General features: G+C 40.5%; 1 protein-coding gene across 1 annotated transcript in view; it reads right to left on the reverse strand.

Moving 5' to 3' along the window:
• PCM1 (pericentriolar material 1) overlaps positions 1-19,090 on the reverse strand; it is a 1,063,655-nt gene extending 1,044,565 nt beyond the window's left edge. The window contains exons 1-3 of the mRNA XM_053700258.1: positions 19,085-19,090; positions 18,690-18,860; positions 15,996-16,173 (exon numbers count right to left, since the gene is read on the reverse strand). Coding sequence (XP_053556233.1) covers positions 15,996-16,173; positions 18,690-18,860; positions 19,085-19,090 — 355 coding nt within the window. The remainder of the gene's footprint in view (positions 1-15,995; positions 16,174-18,689; positions 18,861-19,084) is intronic.
• Positions 19,091-20,715: the final 1,625 nt, after the last annotated feature.

A 20,715-nucleotide genomic window follows, 5' to 3' on the forward strand; every position in this document is an offset into this window, starting at 1 on the left:
CAACAGGAAGCTGCAAGAGTACACCCACAGCAGAGCTGTCTATATAGCTCCTCCCCTAACTGCCACCCCCAGTCATTCGACCGAAGACAAGCAAGAAAAAGGAGAAACTATAGGGTGCAGTGGTGACTGTAGTTTAAAAATAAAAAACACCTGCCTTAAATTGACAGGGCGGGCCGTGGACTGGATACACCACAAGAGAAAGACATTTATCAGGTAAGCATAAATTTTGTTTTCTCTTGTAAGGTGTATCCAGTCCACGGGTTCATCCATTACTTGTGGGATACCAATACCAAAGCTTTAGGACACGGATGAAGGGAGGGACAAGGCAGGAACTTAAACGGAAGGCACCACTGCCTGCAAGACCTCTCTCCCAAAAATAGCCTCAGAGGAAGCAAAAGTATCAAATTTGTAGAATTTAGAAAAAGTATGAAGCGAAGACCAAGTCACCGCCTTACAAATCTGTTCAACAGAGGCCTCATTTTTAAAAGCCCATGTGGAAGCTACCGCTCTAGTGGAATGAGCTGTAATTCTTTCAGGAGGCTACTGGGCCAGCAGTCTCATAAGCTAAACGGATTATGCTTCTCAGCCAAAAAGAAAGAGAAGATGCCGAAGCCTTTTGGCCTCTCCTCTGTCCAGAGTAGACAACAAACAAAGCAGATGTTTGACGAAAATCCTTAGTAGCTTGTAGATAAAACTTTAAAGCACGAACCACGTCAAGATTGTGTAATAGACGTTCCTTCTTTGAAGAAGGATTAGGACACAGTGACGGAACTACAATCTCCTGATTGATATTCTTATTAGATACCACCTTAGGAAGAAATCCAGGTTTGGTACGCAACACTACCTTATCTGTATGGAATATCAGATAAGGGGAATCACACTGTAAGGCAGATAACTCTGAAACTCTTCAAGCCGAAGAGATAGCTACCAATGTATGGAATGCAGAGGTTCAAACGGAACCCCTTGAACTAAATTTAAACTCCATGGCGGAGCAACAGGTTTAAACACAGGCTTGATTCTAACTAAAGCCTGACAAAACGCCTGAATGTCTGGAACATCTGCCAGACGCTTGTGCAGAAGGACAGAGCAGAAATCTGTCCCTTTAAGGAACTAGCTGACAATCCCTTCTCCAATCCCTCTTGAATAAAGGATAATATCCTAGGAATCCTGACTTTACTCCATGAGTAACCCTTGGATTCACACCAATGAAGATATTTACACCATATCTTATGATAGATTTTCCTGGTGACAGGCTTTCGAGCCTGAATTAAGGTATCAATGACCGACTCGGAGAAACCACGTTTTGATAGAATCAAGCGTTCAATCTCCAAGCAGTCAGCTGCAGAGAAATTAGATTTGGATGTTTGAATGGACCTTGAAGTAGAAGGTCCTGTCTCAGCGGCAGAGTCCATGGTGGAAGGGATGATATGTCCACCACATAAGCCAGGCTGAAGGACCAGGGCACTGCTAGAGCATCTATTAGCGCTGCCTGGGGATCCCTTGACCTGGACCCGTAACAGGGAAGCTTGGCGTTCTGACGAGACGCCATCAGATCCACTTCTGGTTTGCTTCATAGTTGAATCAGCTGGGCAAATACCTCCGGATGGAGCTCCCACTCCCCGGGATGAAAATTCTGCCGACTTAGAAAATCCGCCTCCCAGTTCTCTACTCCTGGGATATGGATAGCTGAGAGATGGCAAGAGTGAACCTCTGCCCATAGAATTATCTTTGAAACCTCCAACATTTCCAGGGGGCTTCTTGTCCCCCCCTGATGGTTGATATAGGCTACAGTCGTGACATTGTCCGACTGAAATCTGATGAACCTGACCGCAGCTAGCTGAGGCCAAGCCTGAAGAGCATTGAATATCGCTCTCAGTTCCAGAATGTTTATCGGAAGGAGGGCTTCCTCCTGAGTCCACGAACCCTGAGCCTTCAGGGAGTTCCATACTGCGCCCCAGCCCAGAAGGCTGGCATCTGTCGTGACTATAGTCCACTCTGACCTGCGGAAACTTATTCCCCTGGACAGATGGACCCGAGAGAACCACCAGAGAAGAGAATACCTGGTCTCTTGATCCAGATTTAGCAGAGGGGACAAATCTGTGTAATCCCCATTCCACTGATTGAGCATGCAAATTTGCAGTGGTCTGAGATGTAGGCGGGCAAACTGAACTATGTCCATTGCCGCTACCATTAGGCCGATTACTTCCATACACTGAGCCACTGACGGCCGAGAAGTGGAATGAAGAGCACGGCAGGAAGTTAGAAGCTTTGATAACCTGACCTCTGTCAGAAAAATTTTCATTTCTACTGAATCTATCAGTGTTCCTAGGAAGGAAACTCTTGTGAGAGGGGAGAGAGAACTCTTTTCTTCGTTCACCTTCCACCCGTGAGACCTCAGAAAGGCCAGAACAATGTCCATATGGGACTTGGCGATTTGAAAAGTCGATGCCTGAATCAGAATGTCGTCTAGGTAAGGAGCCACCGCTATGCCCCGTGGCCTTAGAACCGCCAGTAGGGACCCTAGAACCTTCGTAAAGATTCTTCGTACCGTGGCTAACCCGAAGGGAAGAGCCACAAACTGATAATGCCTGTCTAAGAAGGCGAACCTGAGGAACTGATGGTGATCTCTGTGAATTGGAATGTGGAGATAAGCATCCTTTAAGTCCACTGTAGTCATATATTGACCCTCCTGGATCATAGGGAGGATGGTTCGGATAGTCTCCATCTTGAAGGATGGGACCCTGAGAAATTAGTTTAGGATCTTGAGATCCAAGATTGGTCTGAAAGTTCCCTCTTTTTTGGGAACTATAAACAGATTTGAATAGAAGCCCTGCCCCTGTTCCTCCCTTGGAACTGGGTAGATCACTCCCATAACCAGTAGGTCTTGAACACAACGTAAGAATGCCTCTCTCTTTATCTGGTTTACAGATAATTGTGAGAGATGAAATCTCCCCTTTGGAGATGAAGCTTTGAAGTCCAGAAGATATCCCTGGGAAACAATCTCTAATGCCCAGGGATCCTGGGCATCTCTTGCCCAAGCCTGGGCGAAGAGAGAGAGTCGGCCCCCCACTAGATCCAGTCCCGGATCGGGGGCTACTCCTTCATGCTGTCTTAGAAGCAGCCGCAGGTTTCTTGGCCTGCTTCCCCTTGTTCCAAGCCTGGTTAGGTCTCCAGACTGGTTTGGGCTGCGTGAAATTTCCCTCTTGTTTTGCATTAGGGGGAACTGAAGCTGCGCCACTCTTGAAGTTTCGAAAGGAACGAAAATTATTCTGTTTGGTCCTTAACTTATTGGACCTATCCTGAGGAAGGGCGTGACCTTTTCCTCCAGTAATATCAGAAATTATCTCCTTCAGACCGGGCCCGAATAGGGTCTGTCCCTTGAAGGGGATGTTAAGAAGCTTAGACTTTGAAGTAACGTCTGCTGACCAGGACTTAAGCCATAGCGCCCTACGCGCCAAAATGGCAAAACCTGAATTCTTAGCCGTTAGCTTGGCTAAATGAAAAATGGCGTCAGAAATAAAGGAGTTAGCTAACTTAAGAGCTTTAATCCTGTCAAGAATATCGTCTAACGGGGTCTCCACCTGTAGAGCCTCCTGAAGAGACAAACCAAAAAGCCGCTGCAGCAGTAACTGGGGCAATGCATGCAAGAGGCTGGAGAATAAAACCTTGATGCATAAAAATTTTCTTAAGGAGACCCTCCAATATTTTATCTGTAGGATCTAGGAAAGCACAACTGTCCTCGACGGGGATAGTTGTACGCTTAGCTAGGGTGGAGACTGCTCCCTCCACCTTAGGAACCGTCTGCCACGAGTCCCGTATGGTGGCATCTATGGGAAACATTTTTTTTAAAAGCAGGAGGGGGAGAGAACGGCACACCTGGTCTATCCCATTCCTTGGTAATAATTTCCGAAAATCTCTTAGGGACTGGAAAAACATTGGTGTAAACAGGTACTGCAAAGTATTTGTCCTTTTTACACAATTTCTCTGGAACCACAATGGGGTCACAGTCATCCAGAGTCGCTAAAACCTCCTTAAGCAATAAGCGGAGGTGTTCAAGCTTGAATTTAAACGCTGTCATCTCAGAATCAGACTGAAGTAACGCCTTCCCTGAGTCTGAAATATCACCCACAGATAGAAGCTCACCTGCCTCGGCTTCTGAGCATTGTGAGGGTATATCGGACACAGGCAATAAAGCGTCAGAAAGCTCTGTATTAATTCTAGCCCCAAAGCTGTCTCGCTTTCCTTGTAGCCCTGGCAGTTTGGAAAATACCTCTGTGAGGGTAGCATTCATAACTGCCGCCATGTCCTGTAAGGTAAAAGAATTAGACGCGCTAGATGTACTTGGCGTCACTTGAGCTATAGATTCTGACACATGGGGAGAGTTAGATGGCATAATCTCCCTCTTTTCAGTCAGAGAATCCCTTGGAGATAAATCTTTAAGCACCATAATATGGTCTTTATAGTTTATAGAAATATCAGTACATTTGGTACACATTCTAAGAGGGGATTCCACAATGGCTTCCAAACATATTGAACAAGGAGTATCCTCTATGTCAGACATGTTTAACAGACTAGTAATTTGACAAGCAAGCTTGGAAAACACTTTAATAAAGGTGAAACAGCAATTAAACAAAAACGTTACTGTGCCTTTAAGAGAAAAAAACTAGCACTTAAACTGCAAAACAGTGAAAAAATACAGTAAAATCTTTGAAATTTTTACAGTGTGAATAAGGGACTAAAGCAGCATTGCACCCACTTGCAAATGGATGATTAACCCCTTAGGCCCCAAACCGGATTGAAAAACGTTGAAAATCAATTGAGCACCATGCCACAGCTCTGCTGAGGCTCCTACCTGCCCTTAAATACGATTTTGTGCAGAAATAACCCCTTTGAAATGGTTCTCAGATGCCAGAGGACTCTTCTAGGGAAGCTGGATGTCTCAGTCTGTATTAAAACTGCGCAGTTAGAACACTAAAATAGGCCCCTCCCACCATGTACTGGATGTCAGAGGGGCCTTAAGAAAATACTCCTAGGAGTATCTGACTAGCCATGTGAAAACTAGGCCCCAAATAAAGACTTATCTCCCTCAGAGAAAAAACATCCTATTTATGAAATCATGTAAACGTTTTGTCACTAAGCAATATGAATATTAACTTGAGTATTAACCCTGTTATGTAAGCATGATCCCAGTCGCTGTTAAATCACTGCATCAGGCTTACCTCAAATACACAAGGCTCTGTCAGCATTTTCTAGAACTTATTCCTCTCTCTAGAAATAAAAATACTGAACATACCTCAAAGCAGGTAATCTGCAGGCCGGTCCCACAACTGAAGTTTTCCCATATTCATCAGTTATGTGTGAGAACAGCAATGGACCTTAGTTACAAACCGCTAAGATCATCAAATCTCCAGGCAGAATTCTTCTTTTAATTTCTGCCTGAGAGAAAAACAGTACAACGCCGGTACCGTTTAAAAATAACAAATTCTTGATTGAAGGTAAAACTACACTAAGTCACCACATATCTCTTGATACTTCCTTTCTTGTCAAGAGTTGCAAGAGAATGACTGGGGGTGGTAGTTAAGGGAGGAGCTATATAGACAGCTTTGCTGTGGGTGTCCTCTTGCAACTTCCTGTTGGGAAGGAGAATATCCCACAAGTAATGGATGAACCCGAGGACTGGATACACCATACAAGAGAAAAACGTTTTATTTGTAATTAAACCAAAACGTTTTTTCCTATTAGTGTCACCAGTAACTATGAGCCCTTTATGCAAGCTTGGATTCCTCTTTTACTGAATACAGCTTACCTTTCCCTCATGGGATATTGCCAGCCTTTTCTAGAAATAACAGTCTGTCTAGAAAAAAATAGACTGAACATACCTTAATGCAGTTTAGCAGGCAGAGAGAATGACTGGGGGGTGGAACTTAGGGAGGAGCTACATGGACTGCTCTGCTGAGGGTGCTCTCTCTGCCACTTCCTGTAGGGAAGGAGAATATCCCATAAGTATGGATGAATCCGTGGACTCGATACATCTTACAAGAGAAAAAACCTGTGTAACGTGTCAGTTGCTTCCTTGCTGTAAGTGATATATGATAAGTACATATCCTGAAAAAGAACCTCATAACACCTTTGAAACGCGTAAGGTTCATATTCTTTTGAGAAACATATTTTTGAGGCTGATGGCCTCTCTATGAGAAAGAGAGTTTCTTTAACGTGGCAAGGATATCATTAACGATTTCCAGTGTGTCACTTTATGTATATTTGAAGACGCAGAGAAATTGTTAATTTTAAACGTTCTAAGGATACCTCATTGTATTGAGGTTAAAAAGTGTGAGTTTATATAACTACGGCCTATGTTGTATGTATATTATAATAAAAGGATAAAACACTATTAGCCTTCCTGGTTTTGTGTTTTTTCCCTCATCTATGGCCCTGTCGTTATACCTTTGAACGGAGAGAGACTGCCTTATGAGGAAAATATTGGAAGTTTCTGCCTGCCATAATCTCCTATCCATACTCTGAGAGTGCCTGTTACTTACCTCATATGTGATTGAGGTTGAATCAAGTAAGCGTACATCCAACAGGGGGAGACAAAATATATCCCTATCGCTTGGCACAAGATATCAAGATATAAGGACTTATTTTGCACTATATATAGAATCAATTTTATAAATATATTTTTTGTATATATATATATATTTACTATTTATTTTTTATGATATTTATGCATTTATACATATGTTTTTAAAGAGTATTTATTATGTATGCCTAACGTAACTGTTTTTAATATTCATGCACTTCATATTTTGAACTTACAGGTTGATAATAACATATTAATTGGGAATTGTAGGATCTTATGAATTGCATAGTGATTTAATATGCAATTCTGTATCAGAATATGATATAATTTTATATTTATATCAGGTTGTGTAGTGTGACCTCTTTGATTAAGCGCCATCTCCATTTCCTGTATTTGTGTGTGTGTGTGTATATGTATATATATATATATATATATATATATATATATATATATATATATATATATATATATATACACATACATATATACACACACACATATATATATATATACAGTGGGACCTCGGTTTACGAATTTAATCCATTCTCCGGGACGTTTCGTATTTCGAAAAATTCGTAAACCGAAACACGGTTTCCCATAGGAATGCATTGAAAACCAATTAATGCGTTCCGGAGGTGAGAAAAAAAAGTCAAATACAGTATTTTATCTGTTCAAAACTCTTTATAAAGTGCACTTTAAAGGCATAAATACTGTACAGGGACATGATTAATCAAGCAATAACATTTCAAACATCCAACTTTATGTTTTAAAACATCACACATCAACTTTTAAAACATGGCAGACTGTTGGTAACATGGTACAGTACACTTTAACTGTACATAAATAACACGTCAACAGGGAAAACATGGAAAATAGCAAAACAATTTCAACACTGTTTGGAAGATGAGGAGGACAAGGGCAATTGGGCAGCACTAACACAAGCAGGTTCTTCATGTCTAGGCTGTTTTTGTAGGAACCTTTCCATTGTCTGCTGCCTCTGGCGCCATTTAAGCATCCTTCGGAAAGGGGACATGATGTCTGTGTCAAAACTGCTCACAAGTCTGTGGGCTAGAGCCTTATCTTTGTGGTGCTGCTGTACAAAAGTCTGTAGGTTTACCCACATTTGGCATGCCTCCTTGAGTTCCGTGGAAGAGAGCTGTTCCTCACTCATTTCCTCCTCCTCAAATGCGATCTGCTCCTCCATCGACTCCTCCTGCAATTCCACCAGCTCCTCGGTGGTTAGGTCACGGTAGTGTTCCTCCACCAGCTCGTAGACATCCTCCTCAGTCACCTCCAGGCCCATGGTCCTCCCCAAGGAAACAATTTCCTCCAACACTGTTGACTCTGGTGCAGGTGCAGAAGCACTGGAGGCAGGTTTTACAACACAGTCTGGCCAAAGGTTGCGTCAAGCAGAATTTAGGTTTGTCTGGCTGACCCCGGCCCAGGCAATGGTGATAATCTGCAGACAGCTCACAATGTCAAAATGCTCTCTCCAAAATTCATGGAGGGTGAGGCTTGAGCGATCTGTCATCTCAAAGCATCGCTGGAAAAGCTCCCTTGTGTAGATTTTTTTAAAATTGGAGATGACCTGCTGGTCCATTGGCTGGAGTAGTGGGGTGGTGTTAGGCGGAAGGAACATGACCTTGATGAAATTAAAGTCCTCCAGCAAGTCTTCCTCGAGGCCTGGAGGATGGGCAGGAGCATTGTCCATGAGCAGCATGGCCTTGAGTGGCAGGTTATTGTCCACAAGGTACTTCTTCACAGCAGGACCAAAAACCGCATTGACCCACTTCACAAACAAGAGGCGTGTGACCCAAGCCTTTGGGTTAGACTGCCACAAAACGCTCAACTGCTCCTTGTTCACCTTGTGTTTCTTGAAGGCCCATGGGGTCTCTGAATGGTAGACAAGCAGGGGCTTGATCTTAAGGTCCCCACTGGCGTTGGCGCAGAACAGGAGGGTAAGACTGTCCTTCATCGGCTTGTGGCCAGGCAATGAGGTCTCCTGTTCTGTGATGAAGGTACGCTTTGGCATCCTCTTCCAGAAGAGTCCAGTCTCGTCGCAGTTGAAGACCTGCTGAGGAAGGTAGCCCTCTGAAACTATGACCTCCAGGAACTCCATAGCAAAATCTTCAGCTGCAGCAACATCGGAACTTGCAGCCTCTCCATGCCTGACCACACTGTGGATGCCAGATCTGTTCTTGAACCTTTCGAACCACCCCCTGCTGGCCTTGAAGCCTTCTGCATCTGCTGACATTCCTGGCTGTTTGAGGAGGTCAGCATGCAAGGCCTTGGCTTTTTCGCAGCTGATCGCCTTGGTCACTGAGTCCCCTGCACGCTGCTTCTGTTCAATCCAGAGCAGGAGCAACTTCTCAACCTCCTCCAGAACAGGTGGCCATTGCTTGGAGACCCGGGTGACTCCCTTGGCTGCATCTCTCCCAGTAATCTTCTCTTTCATTTAGAGGATTGTACCGATTGTGGATGCACTCCTTCCATACTCTTTGGCAAGGTCAGTCAATCGCATTCCTCCTTCATGCTTCCTGATGATTTCCTTCTTGTCCTCAAGCAAAAACATAATTTAAGTAAGAACTTACCTGATAAATTCATTTCTTTCATATTAGCAAGAGTCCATGAGCTAGTGACGTATGGGATATACATTCCTACCAGGAGGGGCAAAGTTTCCCAAACCTCAAAATGCCTACAAATACACCCCTCACCACACCCACAAATCAGTTTAACGAATAGCCAAGAAGTGGGGTGATAAGAAAAAAGCGCGAAAGCATATAAAATAAGGAATTGGAATAATTGTGCTTTATACAAAAAAATCATAACCACCACAAAAAAGGGCGGGCCTCATGGACTCTTGCGAATATGAAAGAAATGAATTTATCAGGTAAGTTCTTACATAAATTATGTTTTCTTTCATGTAATTAGCAAGAGTCCATGAGCTAGTGACGTATGGGATAATGACTACCCAAGATGTGGATCTTTCCACGCAAGAGTCACTAGAGAGGGAGGGATAAAATAAAGACAGCCAATTCCTGCTGAAAATAATCCACACCCAAAATAAAGTTTAATGAAAACATAAGCAGAAGATTCAAACTGAAACCGCTGCCTGAAGTACTTTTCTACCAAAAACTGCTTCAGAAGAAGAAAATACATCAAAATGGTAGAATTTAGTAAAAGTATGCAAAGAGGACCAAGTAGCTGCTTTGCAAATCTGATCAACCGAAGCTTCATTCCTAAACACCCAGGAAGTAGAAACTGACCTAGTAGAATGAGCTGTAATCCTTTGAGGCGGGGATTTACCCGACTCGACATAGGCATGATGAATTAAAGATTTCAACCAAGATGCCAAAGAAATGGCAGAAGCTTTCTGGCCTTTTCTAGAACCGGAAAAGATAACAAATAGACTAGAAGTCTTTCGGAAAGACTTAGTAGCTTCAACATAATATTTCAAAGCTCTAACAACATCCAAAGAATGCAACGATTTCTCCTTAGAATTCTTAGGATTAGGACATAATGAAGGAACCACAATTTCTCTACTAATGTTGTTGGAATTCACAACCTTAGGTAAAAATTCAAAAGAAGTTCGCAACACCGCCTTATCCTGATGAAAAATCAGAAAAGGAGACTCGCAAGAAAGAGCAGATAATTCAGAGACTCTTCTGGCAGAAGAGATCGCCAAAAGGAACAAAACTTTCCAAGAAAGTAATTTAATGTCCAATGAATGCATGGGTTCAAAAGGAGGAGCTTGAAGAGCCCCCAGAACCAAATTCAAACTCCAAGGAGGAGAAATTGACTTAATGACAGGTTTTATACGAACCAAAGCTTGTACAAAACAATGAATATCAGGAAGATTAGCAATCTTTCTGTGAAAAAGAACAGGAAGAGCAGAGATTTGTCCTTTCAAAGAACTTGTGGATAAACCTTTATCTAAACCATCCTGAAGAAACTGTAAAATTCTCAGAATTCTAAAAGAATGCCAAGAAAAATGATGAGAAAGACACCAAGAAATATAAGTCTTCCAGACTCTATAATATATCTCTCTAGATACAGATTTACGAGCCTGTAACATAGTATTAAACACAGAGTCAGAGAAACCTCTTTGACCAAGAATCAAGCGTTCAATCTCCATACCTTTAAATTTAAGGATTTGAGATCCTGATGGAAAAAAGGACCTTGCGACAGAAGGTCTGGTCTTAGCGGAAGAGTCCACGGATGGCAAGAGGCCATCCGGACAAGATCCGCATACCAAAATCTGTGAGGCCATGCCGGAGCTACCAGCAGAACAAACGAGCATTCCTTCAGAATCTTGGAGATTACTCTTGGAAGAAGAACTAGAGGCGGAAAGATATAGGCAGGATGATACTTCCAAGGAAGTGATAATGCATCCACTGCTTCCGCCTGAGGATCCCGGGATCTGGACAGATATCTGGGAAGTTTCTTGTTTAGATGAGACGCCGTCAGATCTATTTCTGGAAGCTCCCACATTTGAACAATCTGAAGAAATACCTCTGGGTGAAGAGACCATTCGCCCGGATGCAACGTTTGGCGACTGAGATAATCCGCTTCCCAATTGTATATACCTGGGATATGAACCGCAGAGATTAGACAGGAGCTGGATTCCACCCAAACCAGAATTTGAGATACTTCTTTCATAGCCAGAGGACTGTGAGTCCCTCCTTGATGATTGATGTATGCCACAGTTGTGACATTGTCTGTCTGAAAACAAATGAACGATTCTCTCTTCAGAAGAGGCCAAGACTGAAGAGCTCTGAAAATTGCACGGAGTTCCAAAATATTGATCGGTAATCTCACCTCCTGAGATTCCCAAACTCCTTGTGCCGTCAGAGATCCCCACACAGCTCCCCAACCTGTAAGACTTGCATCTGTTGAAATTACAGTTCAGGTCGGAAGAACAAAAGAAGCCCCCTGAAATAAACGATGGTGATCTGTCCACCACGTTAGAGAGTCGTACAATCGGTTTTAAAGATATTAATTGAGATATCTTTGTGTAATCCCTGCACCATTGATTCAGCATACAGAGCTGAAGAGGTTGCATGTGAAAACGAGCAAAGGGGATCGCGTCCGATGCAGCAGTCATAAGACCTAGAATTTCCATGCATAAGGCTACCGAAGGGAATGATTGTGACTGAAGGTTTCGACAAGCTGAAATCAATTTTAGACGTCTCTTGTCTGTCAAAGACAGAGTCATGGACACTGAATCTATCTGGAAACCCAGAAAGGTTACCCTTGTCTGAGGAGTCAATGAACTTTTTGGTGAATTGATCCTCCAACCATGATCTTGAAGAAACACCACAAGTCGATTCGTATGAGATTCTGCTAAATGTAAAGACTGAGCAAGTACCAAGATATCGTCCAAATAAGGAAATACCACAATACCCTGTTCTCTGATTACAGACAGAAGGGCACCGAGAACCTTTGTAAAAATTCTTGGAGCTGTAGCTAGGCCAAACGGCAGAGCCACAAACTGGTAATGCTTGTCCAGAAAAGAGAATCTCAGGAACTGACAATGATCTGGATGAATCGGAATATGCAGATATGCATCCTGTAAATCTATTGTGGACATATAATGCCCTTGCTGAACAAAAGGCAAGATAGTCCTTACAGTTACCATTTTGAACGTTGGTATCCTTACATAACGATTCAATATTTTTAGATCCAGAACTGGTCTGAAGGAATTCTCCTTCTTTGGTACAATGAAGAGATTTGAATAAAACCCCAGCCCCTGTTCCAGAACTGGAACTGGCATAATTACTCCAGCCAACTCTAGATCTGAAACACATTTCAGAAATGCTTGAGCTTTCACTGGATTTACTGGGACACGGGAAAGAAAAAATCTCTTTGCAGGAGGTCTTATCTTGAAACCAATTCTGTACCCTTCTGAAACAATGTTCTGAATCCAAAGATTGTGAACAGAATTGATCCAAATTTCTTTGAAAAAACGAAACCTGCCCCCTACCAGCTGAGCTGGAATGAGGGCCGCACCTTCATGTGGACTTAGAAGCTGGCTTTGCTTTTCTAGAAGGCTTGGATTTATTCCAGACTGGAGATGGTTTCCAAACTGAAACTGCTCCTGAGGATGAAGGATCAGGTTTTTGTTCTTTGTTGAAACGAAAGGAACGAAAACGATTATTAGCCCTGTTTTTACCCTTAGATTTTTTATCCTGTGGTAAAAAAGTTCCTTTCCCACCAGTAACAGTTGAGATAATAGAATCCAACTGAGAACCAAATAATTTGTTACCCTGGAAAGAAATGGAAAGTAGAGTCGATTTAGAAGATATATCAGCATTCCAAGTTTTAAGCCATAAAGCTCTTCTAGCTAAAATAGCTAGAGACATAAACCTGACATCAACTCTGATAATATCAAAAATGGCATCACAGATAAAATTATTAGCATGTTGAAGAAGAATAATATTATGAGAATCATGATCTGTTACTTGTTGCGCTAAAGTTTCCAACCAAAAAGTTGAAGCTGCAGCAACATCAGCCAATGATATAGCAGGTCTAAGAAGATTACCTGAACATAGATAAGCTTTTCTTAGAAAGGATTCAATTTTCCTATCTAAAGGATCCTTAAACGAAGTACCATCTGACGTAGGAATAGTAGTACGTTTAGCAAGGGTAGAAATAGCCCCATCAACTTTAGGGATTTTGTCCCAAAATTCTAATCTGTCAGACGGCACAGGATATAATTGCTTAAAACGTTTAGAAGGGGTAAATGAATTACCCAAATTATTCCATTCTCTGGAAATTACTTCAGAAATAGCACCAGGAACAGGAAAAACTTCTGGAATAACCACAGGAGATTTAAAGACCTTATCTAAACGTTTAGATTTAGTATCAAGAGGACCAGAATCCTCAATTTCTAAAGCAATTAGTACTTCTTTAAGTAAAGAACGAATAAATTCCATTTTAAATAAATATGAAGATTTATCAGCATCAACCTCTGAGACAGAATCCTCTGAACCAGAAGAGTCATTAGAATCAGAATGATGATGTTCATTTAAAAATTCATCTGTATAAAGAGAAGTTTTAAAAGATTTTTTAAGTTTACTAGAAGGAGGAATAACAGACATAGCCTTCTTGATGGATTCAGAAACAAAATCTCTTATGTTATCAGGAACATTCTGAACATTAGATGTTGATGGAACTGCAACAGGTAATGGTACATTACTAAAGGAAATATTATCTGCATTAACAAGTTTGTCATGACAATTAATACAAACAACAGCTGGAGGAACAGCTACCAAAAGTTTACAGCAGATACACTTAGCTTTGGTAGTTCCAGCACCAGACAGCGATTTTCCTGAAGTATCTTCTGACTCAGATGCAACGTGAGACATCTTGCAATATGTAAGAGAAAAAACAACATATAAAGCAAAATTGATCAAATTCCTTAAATGACAGTTTCAGGAATGGGAAAAAATGCCAAGGAACAAGCTTCTAGCAACCAGAAGCAAAGAAAAATGAGACTTAAATAATGTGGAGACAAAAGCGACGCCCATATTTTTTTTTAGCGCCAAATAAGACGCCCACATTATTTGGCGCCTAAATGCTTTTGGCGCCAAAAATGACGCCACGTCCGGAACGCCGACATTTTTGGCGCAAAAGAACGTAAAAAATGACGCAACTTCCAGCGACACGTATGACGCCGGAAACAGAAAAGATTTTTTGCGCCAAAAAGTCCGCGCCAAGAATGACGCAATAAAATGAAGCATTTTCAGCCCCCGCAAGCCTAACAGCCCACAGGGAAAAAAGTCAAATTTTTAAGGTAAGAAAAATAATTGATTCAAGTGCATTATCCCAAATATGAAACTGACTGTCTGAAAATAAGGAATGTTGAACATCCTGAGTCAAGGCAAATAAATGTTTGAATACATATATTTAGAACTTTATTAAAAAAAGTGCCCAACCATAGCTTAGAGTGTCACAGAAAATAAGACTTACTTACCCCCAGGACACTCATCTACATGTTTGTAGAAAGCCAAACCAGTACTGAAACGAAAATCAGCAGAGGTAATGGTATATATATATATATATATATAAGAGTATATCGTCGATCTGAAAAGGGAGGTAAGAGATGAATCTCTACGACCGATAACAGAGAACCTATGAAATAGACCCCGTAGAAGGAGATCATTGAATTCAAACAGGCAATACTCTCCTCACATCCCTCTGACATTCACTGCACGCTGAGAGGAAAACCGGGCTCCAACCTGCTGTGGAGCGCATATCAACGTAGAATCTAGCACAAACTTACTTCACCACCTCCATAGGAGGCAAAGTTTGTAAAACTGATTTGTGGGTGTGGTGAGGGGTGTATTTGTAGGCATTTTGAGGTTTGGGAAACTTTGCCCCTCCTGGTAGGAATGTATATCCCATACGTCACTAGCTCATGGACTCTTGCTAATTACATGAAAGAAATCATCTCCTTCTTCCTCTTCCCAGCTTCCGCTGCTTTCTTGGGTGCCATGACACCACCGTCCCTAAGTATGCAAAAAAAATTAAAAATGCTTTACACCCACATGAGCTGGCATGGAAAACAACCCCACAATGCAAAAAAGGCATGCACAGCACATGAGCTGGCATGGAAACCACACTAAAAGGCATGCACAGCAGATGAGCTGTAACAGGCATGCACAGCAGATGAGCTGTAACAGCCATGCACAGCAGATGAGCTGTAACAGCCATGCACAGCAGATGAGCTGTAACAGGCATGCACAGCACATGAGCTGGCATGGAAATCACCCCCAGAATGCAGAACACACAGTAAAAGGCATGCAAACAACCAAGCTCAGCTCCCTACCTTTCCACTTCTTGAGATGCACCAAAAAGGCTCCAAAACCTGCTCCAAAACCTGCTGCCAATGGCTCCAAATCACGCAGGGGGCGAATCTATAAACCAGGACACTCGTATTGCGGGAAAAATTTGTAAACCGAGGCATTTTTTCTCTGAAATTTTAATTCGTAAACCGATTTTTCGTTTACCGAGGCGCGCGTTAACCGAGGTCCCTATATATATATATATATATATATATATATATATATATATATATATATATATATATATATATATATATATATATATATATATATATATATATATATATATATATATATACACACACACACATACATACATACATACTTTATGTTATATTTCCGACTCAAAGAGTTTAAATGTCTCAGAACAATGGGTGCTTGAATTTACAACTATAACTAAAGGCAGAAAATGCCTTTTTGATTGGCTCCTAATAAGTAATGTTACAACATTGCATTAAAAAAAGCTAAAGTAATTTCTAAAATAGAGTATTTGTAGATGAAAAAATACAATTAAACTGAATTTTAAGGGATAGTATTAAAAAAAATGGCAAAGTAGGAATGAGTTGTACCAGATTCATCCATCCTGGCAATAGCTTGTTCTGCTTTCTGTTGTAAAGCAAGAAGAGCTGCCTGTCTTCCTTTCAGAGCCCTAAGCTGCTCCTGCTGTTGTAGCATCCTGGTCAGCAACGCATGCTGCTTCTTCATATTCTTTAGTTCCTCCTTTGCCTTTTGCTGAGGATCTGCTGCCTAAAGGTGCAAAAACAGACAATTATGCTTAATTAGCAGAACATACTATAGCAAACACTGGACCACACATGTAAATCACAACTGATATGGTAATGATCAAAAGTTTAATATGCATTACTTTATTTTATGAGGGGAATAACTCTCTCCACTAGTTCAAGAGTTACTGTAATCTCTAAGGCCTAGGGCCACAATGCAACCAGACAATGTATTTTACTGCTCCTTTGACACCATAAGGCTGAACTGCACATGAATATGAATGAGGGAGAATTTTTTTTTATATATACTTGATCAATGATCCTCTCCAAGCAGCGAATGTGTGCAGGAGTAACAAACGAACACAAAAAATATGAAAAAAGTAATACATTTCTAATTGCATAGCATACCACAGTACCATAGTTGCCAACAGTCCCATTTTTGCCGGGACAGTCGCGGAATTTGGGACCCAGCCCCTGCCATTTAAATGTCCCGGACTGTCCCTGCACTCTGCCTCATGATTTGCTGCAATTACGAGTTCCGCCAGCACGTTACTGTCAATGTGAAGAAGCATAGCAGGAAACTGAATGGTAGCTGCAGCCTGTTTGTTTACAGAGGTGTTTGCCGTGGGGATGCTTCTGATTCAGCTCTAACAGGCTTCACACAGATGATCTTGTGGTAAGCCTGATAGAGAATGAATCTATTACTATGGAAACCTAATGTGAAATTGCTTGGTAGAATCTGCTTGTGCAGGTTACAGATATTTATCAGCTGTAGTAAGGTGAGTGAATAACTTATGGTTTAACTCAGTTAGTTTAAAGGACAGTGAGATTGGTCTGAGCTTTGGGGGTTTATCAGTGTTGCACTACTGTGTACTGCCCACTCCCTTTGATCACAGCTGAGTCCTGCAAACTGTGACTTTCCAGTAGTTAGCTCTGTGAAAGCAGATCTGCTTAGGTTAGTCAAGTAGTTTTGTATTCATGATCTTTCCTTTTCTTCCGGTTTCCTTTTCTTCATCTAAATTGCACAAGGTTCACAATTTAAAGTGATGGTAAATTCATACCAACTGCTCAACATCTCCGGACTAACTTTCATCCAAGCCCTCACTGAGAGACTGACAGGACTACATAAAACTCCTGTCCCATGCCGAAGAGTACTACCCTCCATAAGAGACAAAAAACAAAAAAATTCTGACACGTCTGTGCCAACCTCCTGGGACGAAAGGCAAAGAATGACTGGGGGAAGAGGGGAGAGGGAGGAGTATTTAAGCCTTTGGCTGGGTTGTCTTTGCCTCCTCCTGGTGGCCAGATTCTTAATTCCCGAAAGTGATGAATGCAGCAGTGGACTCTTTCCATTTAAGAAGAAAACCAAATATTGTATTGAATAAATCAGGTAAAAGTATATGCAGCATGATTAGTTCAGTCTTTTCTTCCATGGACTGGAGCCCCCCTCACTCTCTGGACCGGGAGCTTATTGGATTTATAACCCTGCCTGGATCCCTGCATTCACACAACTAAGGAACGTTATGGAGTGGTAAAGTTTAAACACTAAACTTTTTTACATACAAAAGGATGTTAATAAAATATTGAATTTCAGTAACAGATTTTCTGCATAAACTGCAGCACCAGCTCTGCAAAATAGTGAGCGAGTGCTGCAGCTATTATTCCTCTATACATACATTATAGGGAAATATGTTGTGTGTATGTCTCATGTGACTCCTGTGCTGTTACAATATAGCGGCATACATAGCCGCATCAAGCACTGGATAAGTATCCTAATAGAATACACTTTTCTTTAAATTTTTGGGGTAAGTTAGTAAAGAACTATACTCAGTTTTTGTATTATTACTAATTAGAAGTTTGTTTTAATGATTTTTAGTAGTCAGGTGTTTAATGTCTTTTTAACCCTGTACATCATCACTGATCTTTCTATGGGGTTTATGTTACAAGTAGCGTAGTTTCGCCGCCAGCAGCGAGACTGCACTATTTCCGATGACCAAAAGGGAGGATATAATAGTGTGGTCCTGCCGCTTGCGGTGGGACCCGCACTATTATAAACATGAAAACCCTTAACGACCAGCGACATACATAGTACGTTGTGGTCATTAATGGGGTTAAGTCCTTCAAATGTCATTTTAATAAAATTGTCATTTTGTGGCACAAAGACGTACTAATAAAAAAGAAAAAAAGTGTCAGAAGCATTAAAAAGGTTTAAGGAGAAAATTACAATCTATTATGGGAAGTATGATTTTATACATAAGACCTTAAATGCACTTTTTATAGCACGTGGACATTTTTTTCTCTATATAGCTGAAGTTATGAAAATTCAATTCCATAACCCAATCTCCACCATTTTATTTGCTAAACTGAAACACTATTAGCTTAAATTAACGTTCGTGAGATACAACAAGAATAACTGTACGCAGTCTGATTGGTATGAAAAAACACAAATGGAACATTTATCTACAAAAAAAAAAAAAAAATCTTGTGAAAATGCATTCATAAAAAAAAAAAAAAAGAAATGCATTAAAAAGAGACACTTACAAGCATCTTTTGAAGAAATTTAAGGTAAGACTTTTCCTGGGCTTTCAGGTGATCAATTAAATTTGACAAACGCTCAACATTTGCAGACCTTTCATTTTTCTCAACAAGGTCATCTCTCAGTGATTTGGCCTTAGTGATATAGTCACGAATCTGCACAAGTCTACTCACAACCTACAGAAAAAAAAAAAAAAAATATATATATATATATATATATATATATATATATATATATATATATATATATATATATTTATATATATATATAAAGTGTAACCACGTAAACAGAAAAAAAGATGTCTAAATGTATACTTTCCAAACACCCCAGCTAAAAAAAAAAAGCTACTCCTCGAGATTTGCAATAACCAGCTTCCTATAACATAAGATGACTATTTCACATTCATAGTATGAATTTATGGATGTCTGTTATCCCTGCAAGCACAACCCATTTGAATAGGTTGTGGTTTCAAGCAGCTAAAACAACTATTTCATATACCTAAAAGAGACCTTTTCCATAGATTTTAAACAAGTCTTCTTAAAAACATTAAAGGGAAACCTTACAGTAGTACACTGTCCTTTTAAATAAAAATAAATGCTCTTTATGCCCTAAACAAATACTTTATGCTAAGATCCAACAAAATAAATAAAAACGTTAAAATACAGATTAATAGAACAGAAAAACAATATTTTAAAATAAGAATAACCATTTCAGTTTTCACCACTAAAAGTCAATACAATTGTCCATGCAGTTCATGTTCCATTAGACCTGTAAAGGGTGCATTTTAACGAGCGCTAGAAAAACATAATTTATGTAAGAACTTACCTGATAAATTCATTTCTTTCATATTAACAAGAGTCCATGAGCTAGTGACGTATGGGATATACATTCCTACCAGGAGGGGCAAAGTTTCCCAAACCTTAAAATGCCTATAAATACACCCCTCACCACACCCACAAATCAGTTTAACGAATAGCCAAGAAGTGGGGTGATAAGAAAAAGTGCGAAGCATATAAAATAAGGAATTGGAATAATTGTGCTTTATACAAAAAAATCATAACCACCACAAAAAAGGGTGGGCCTCATGGACTCTTGTTAATATGAAAGAAATGAATTTATCAGGTAAGTTCTTACATAAATTATGTTTTCTTTCATGTAATTAACAAGAGTCCATGAGCTAGTGACGTATGGGATAATGACTACCCAAGATGTGGATCTTTCCACACAAGAGTCACTAGAGAGGGAGGGATAAAATAAAGACAGCCAATTCCTGCTGAAAATAATCCACACCCAAAATAAAGTTTAACAAAAAACATAAGCAGAAGATTCAAACTGAAACCGCTGCCTGAAGAACTTTTCTACCAAAAACTGCTTCAGAAGAAGAAAATACATCAAAATGGTAGAATTTAGTAAAAGTATGCAAAGAAGACCAAGTTGCTGCTTTGCAGATCTGGTCAACCGAAGCTTCATTCCTAAACGCCCAGGAAGTAGATACTGACCTAGTAGAATGAGCTGTAATTCTTTGAGGCGGAGTTTTACCCGACTCAACATAGGCAAGATGAATTAAAGATTTCAACCAAGATGCCAAAGAAATGGCAGAAGCTTTCTGGCCTTTCCTAAAACCGGAAAAGATAACAAATAGACTAGAAGTCTTACGGAAAGATTTCGTAGCTTCAACATAATATTTCAAAGCTCTAACAACATCCAAAGAATGCAATGATTTCTCCTTAGAATTCTTAGGATTAGGACATAATGAAGGAACCACAATTTCTCTACTAATGTTGTTGGAATTCACAACTTTAGGTAAAAATTCAAAAGAAGTTCGCAACACCGCCTTATCCTGATGAAAAATCAGAAAAGGAGACTCACACGAAAGAGCAGATAATTCAGAAACTCTTCTAGCAGAAGAGATGGCCAAAAGGAACAAAACTTTCCAAGAAAGTAATTTAATGTCCAATGAATGCATAGGTTCAAACGGAGGAGCTTGAAGAGCTCCCAGAACCAAATTCAAACTCCAAGGAGGAGAAATTG

This window comes from Bombina bombina, chromosome 2 (assembly GCF_027579735.1).
Source record: "Bombina bombina isolate aBomBom1 chromosome 2, aBomBom1.pri, whole genome shotgun sequence".
Lineage (NCBI taxonomy): Eukaryota > Metazoa > Chordata > Amphibia > Anura > Bombinatoridae > Bombina > Bombina bombina.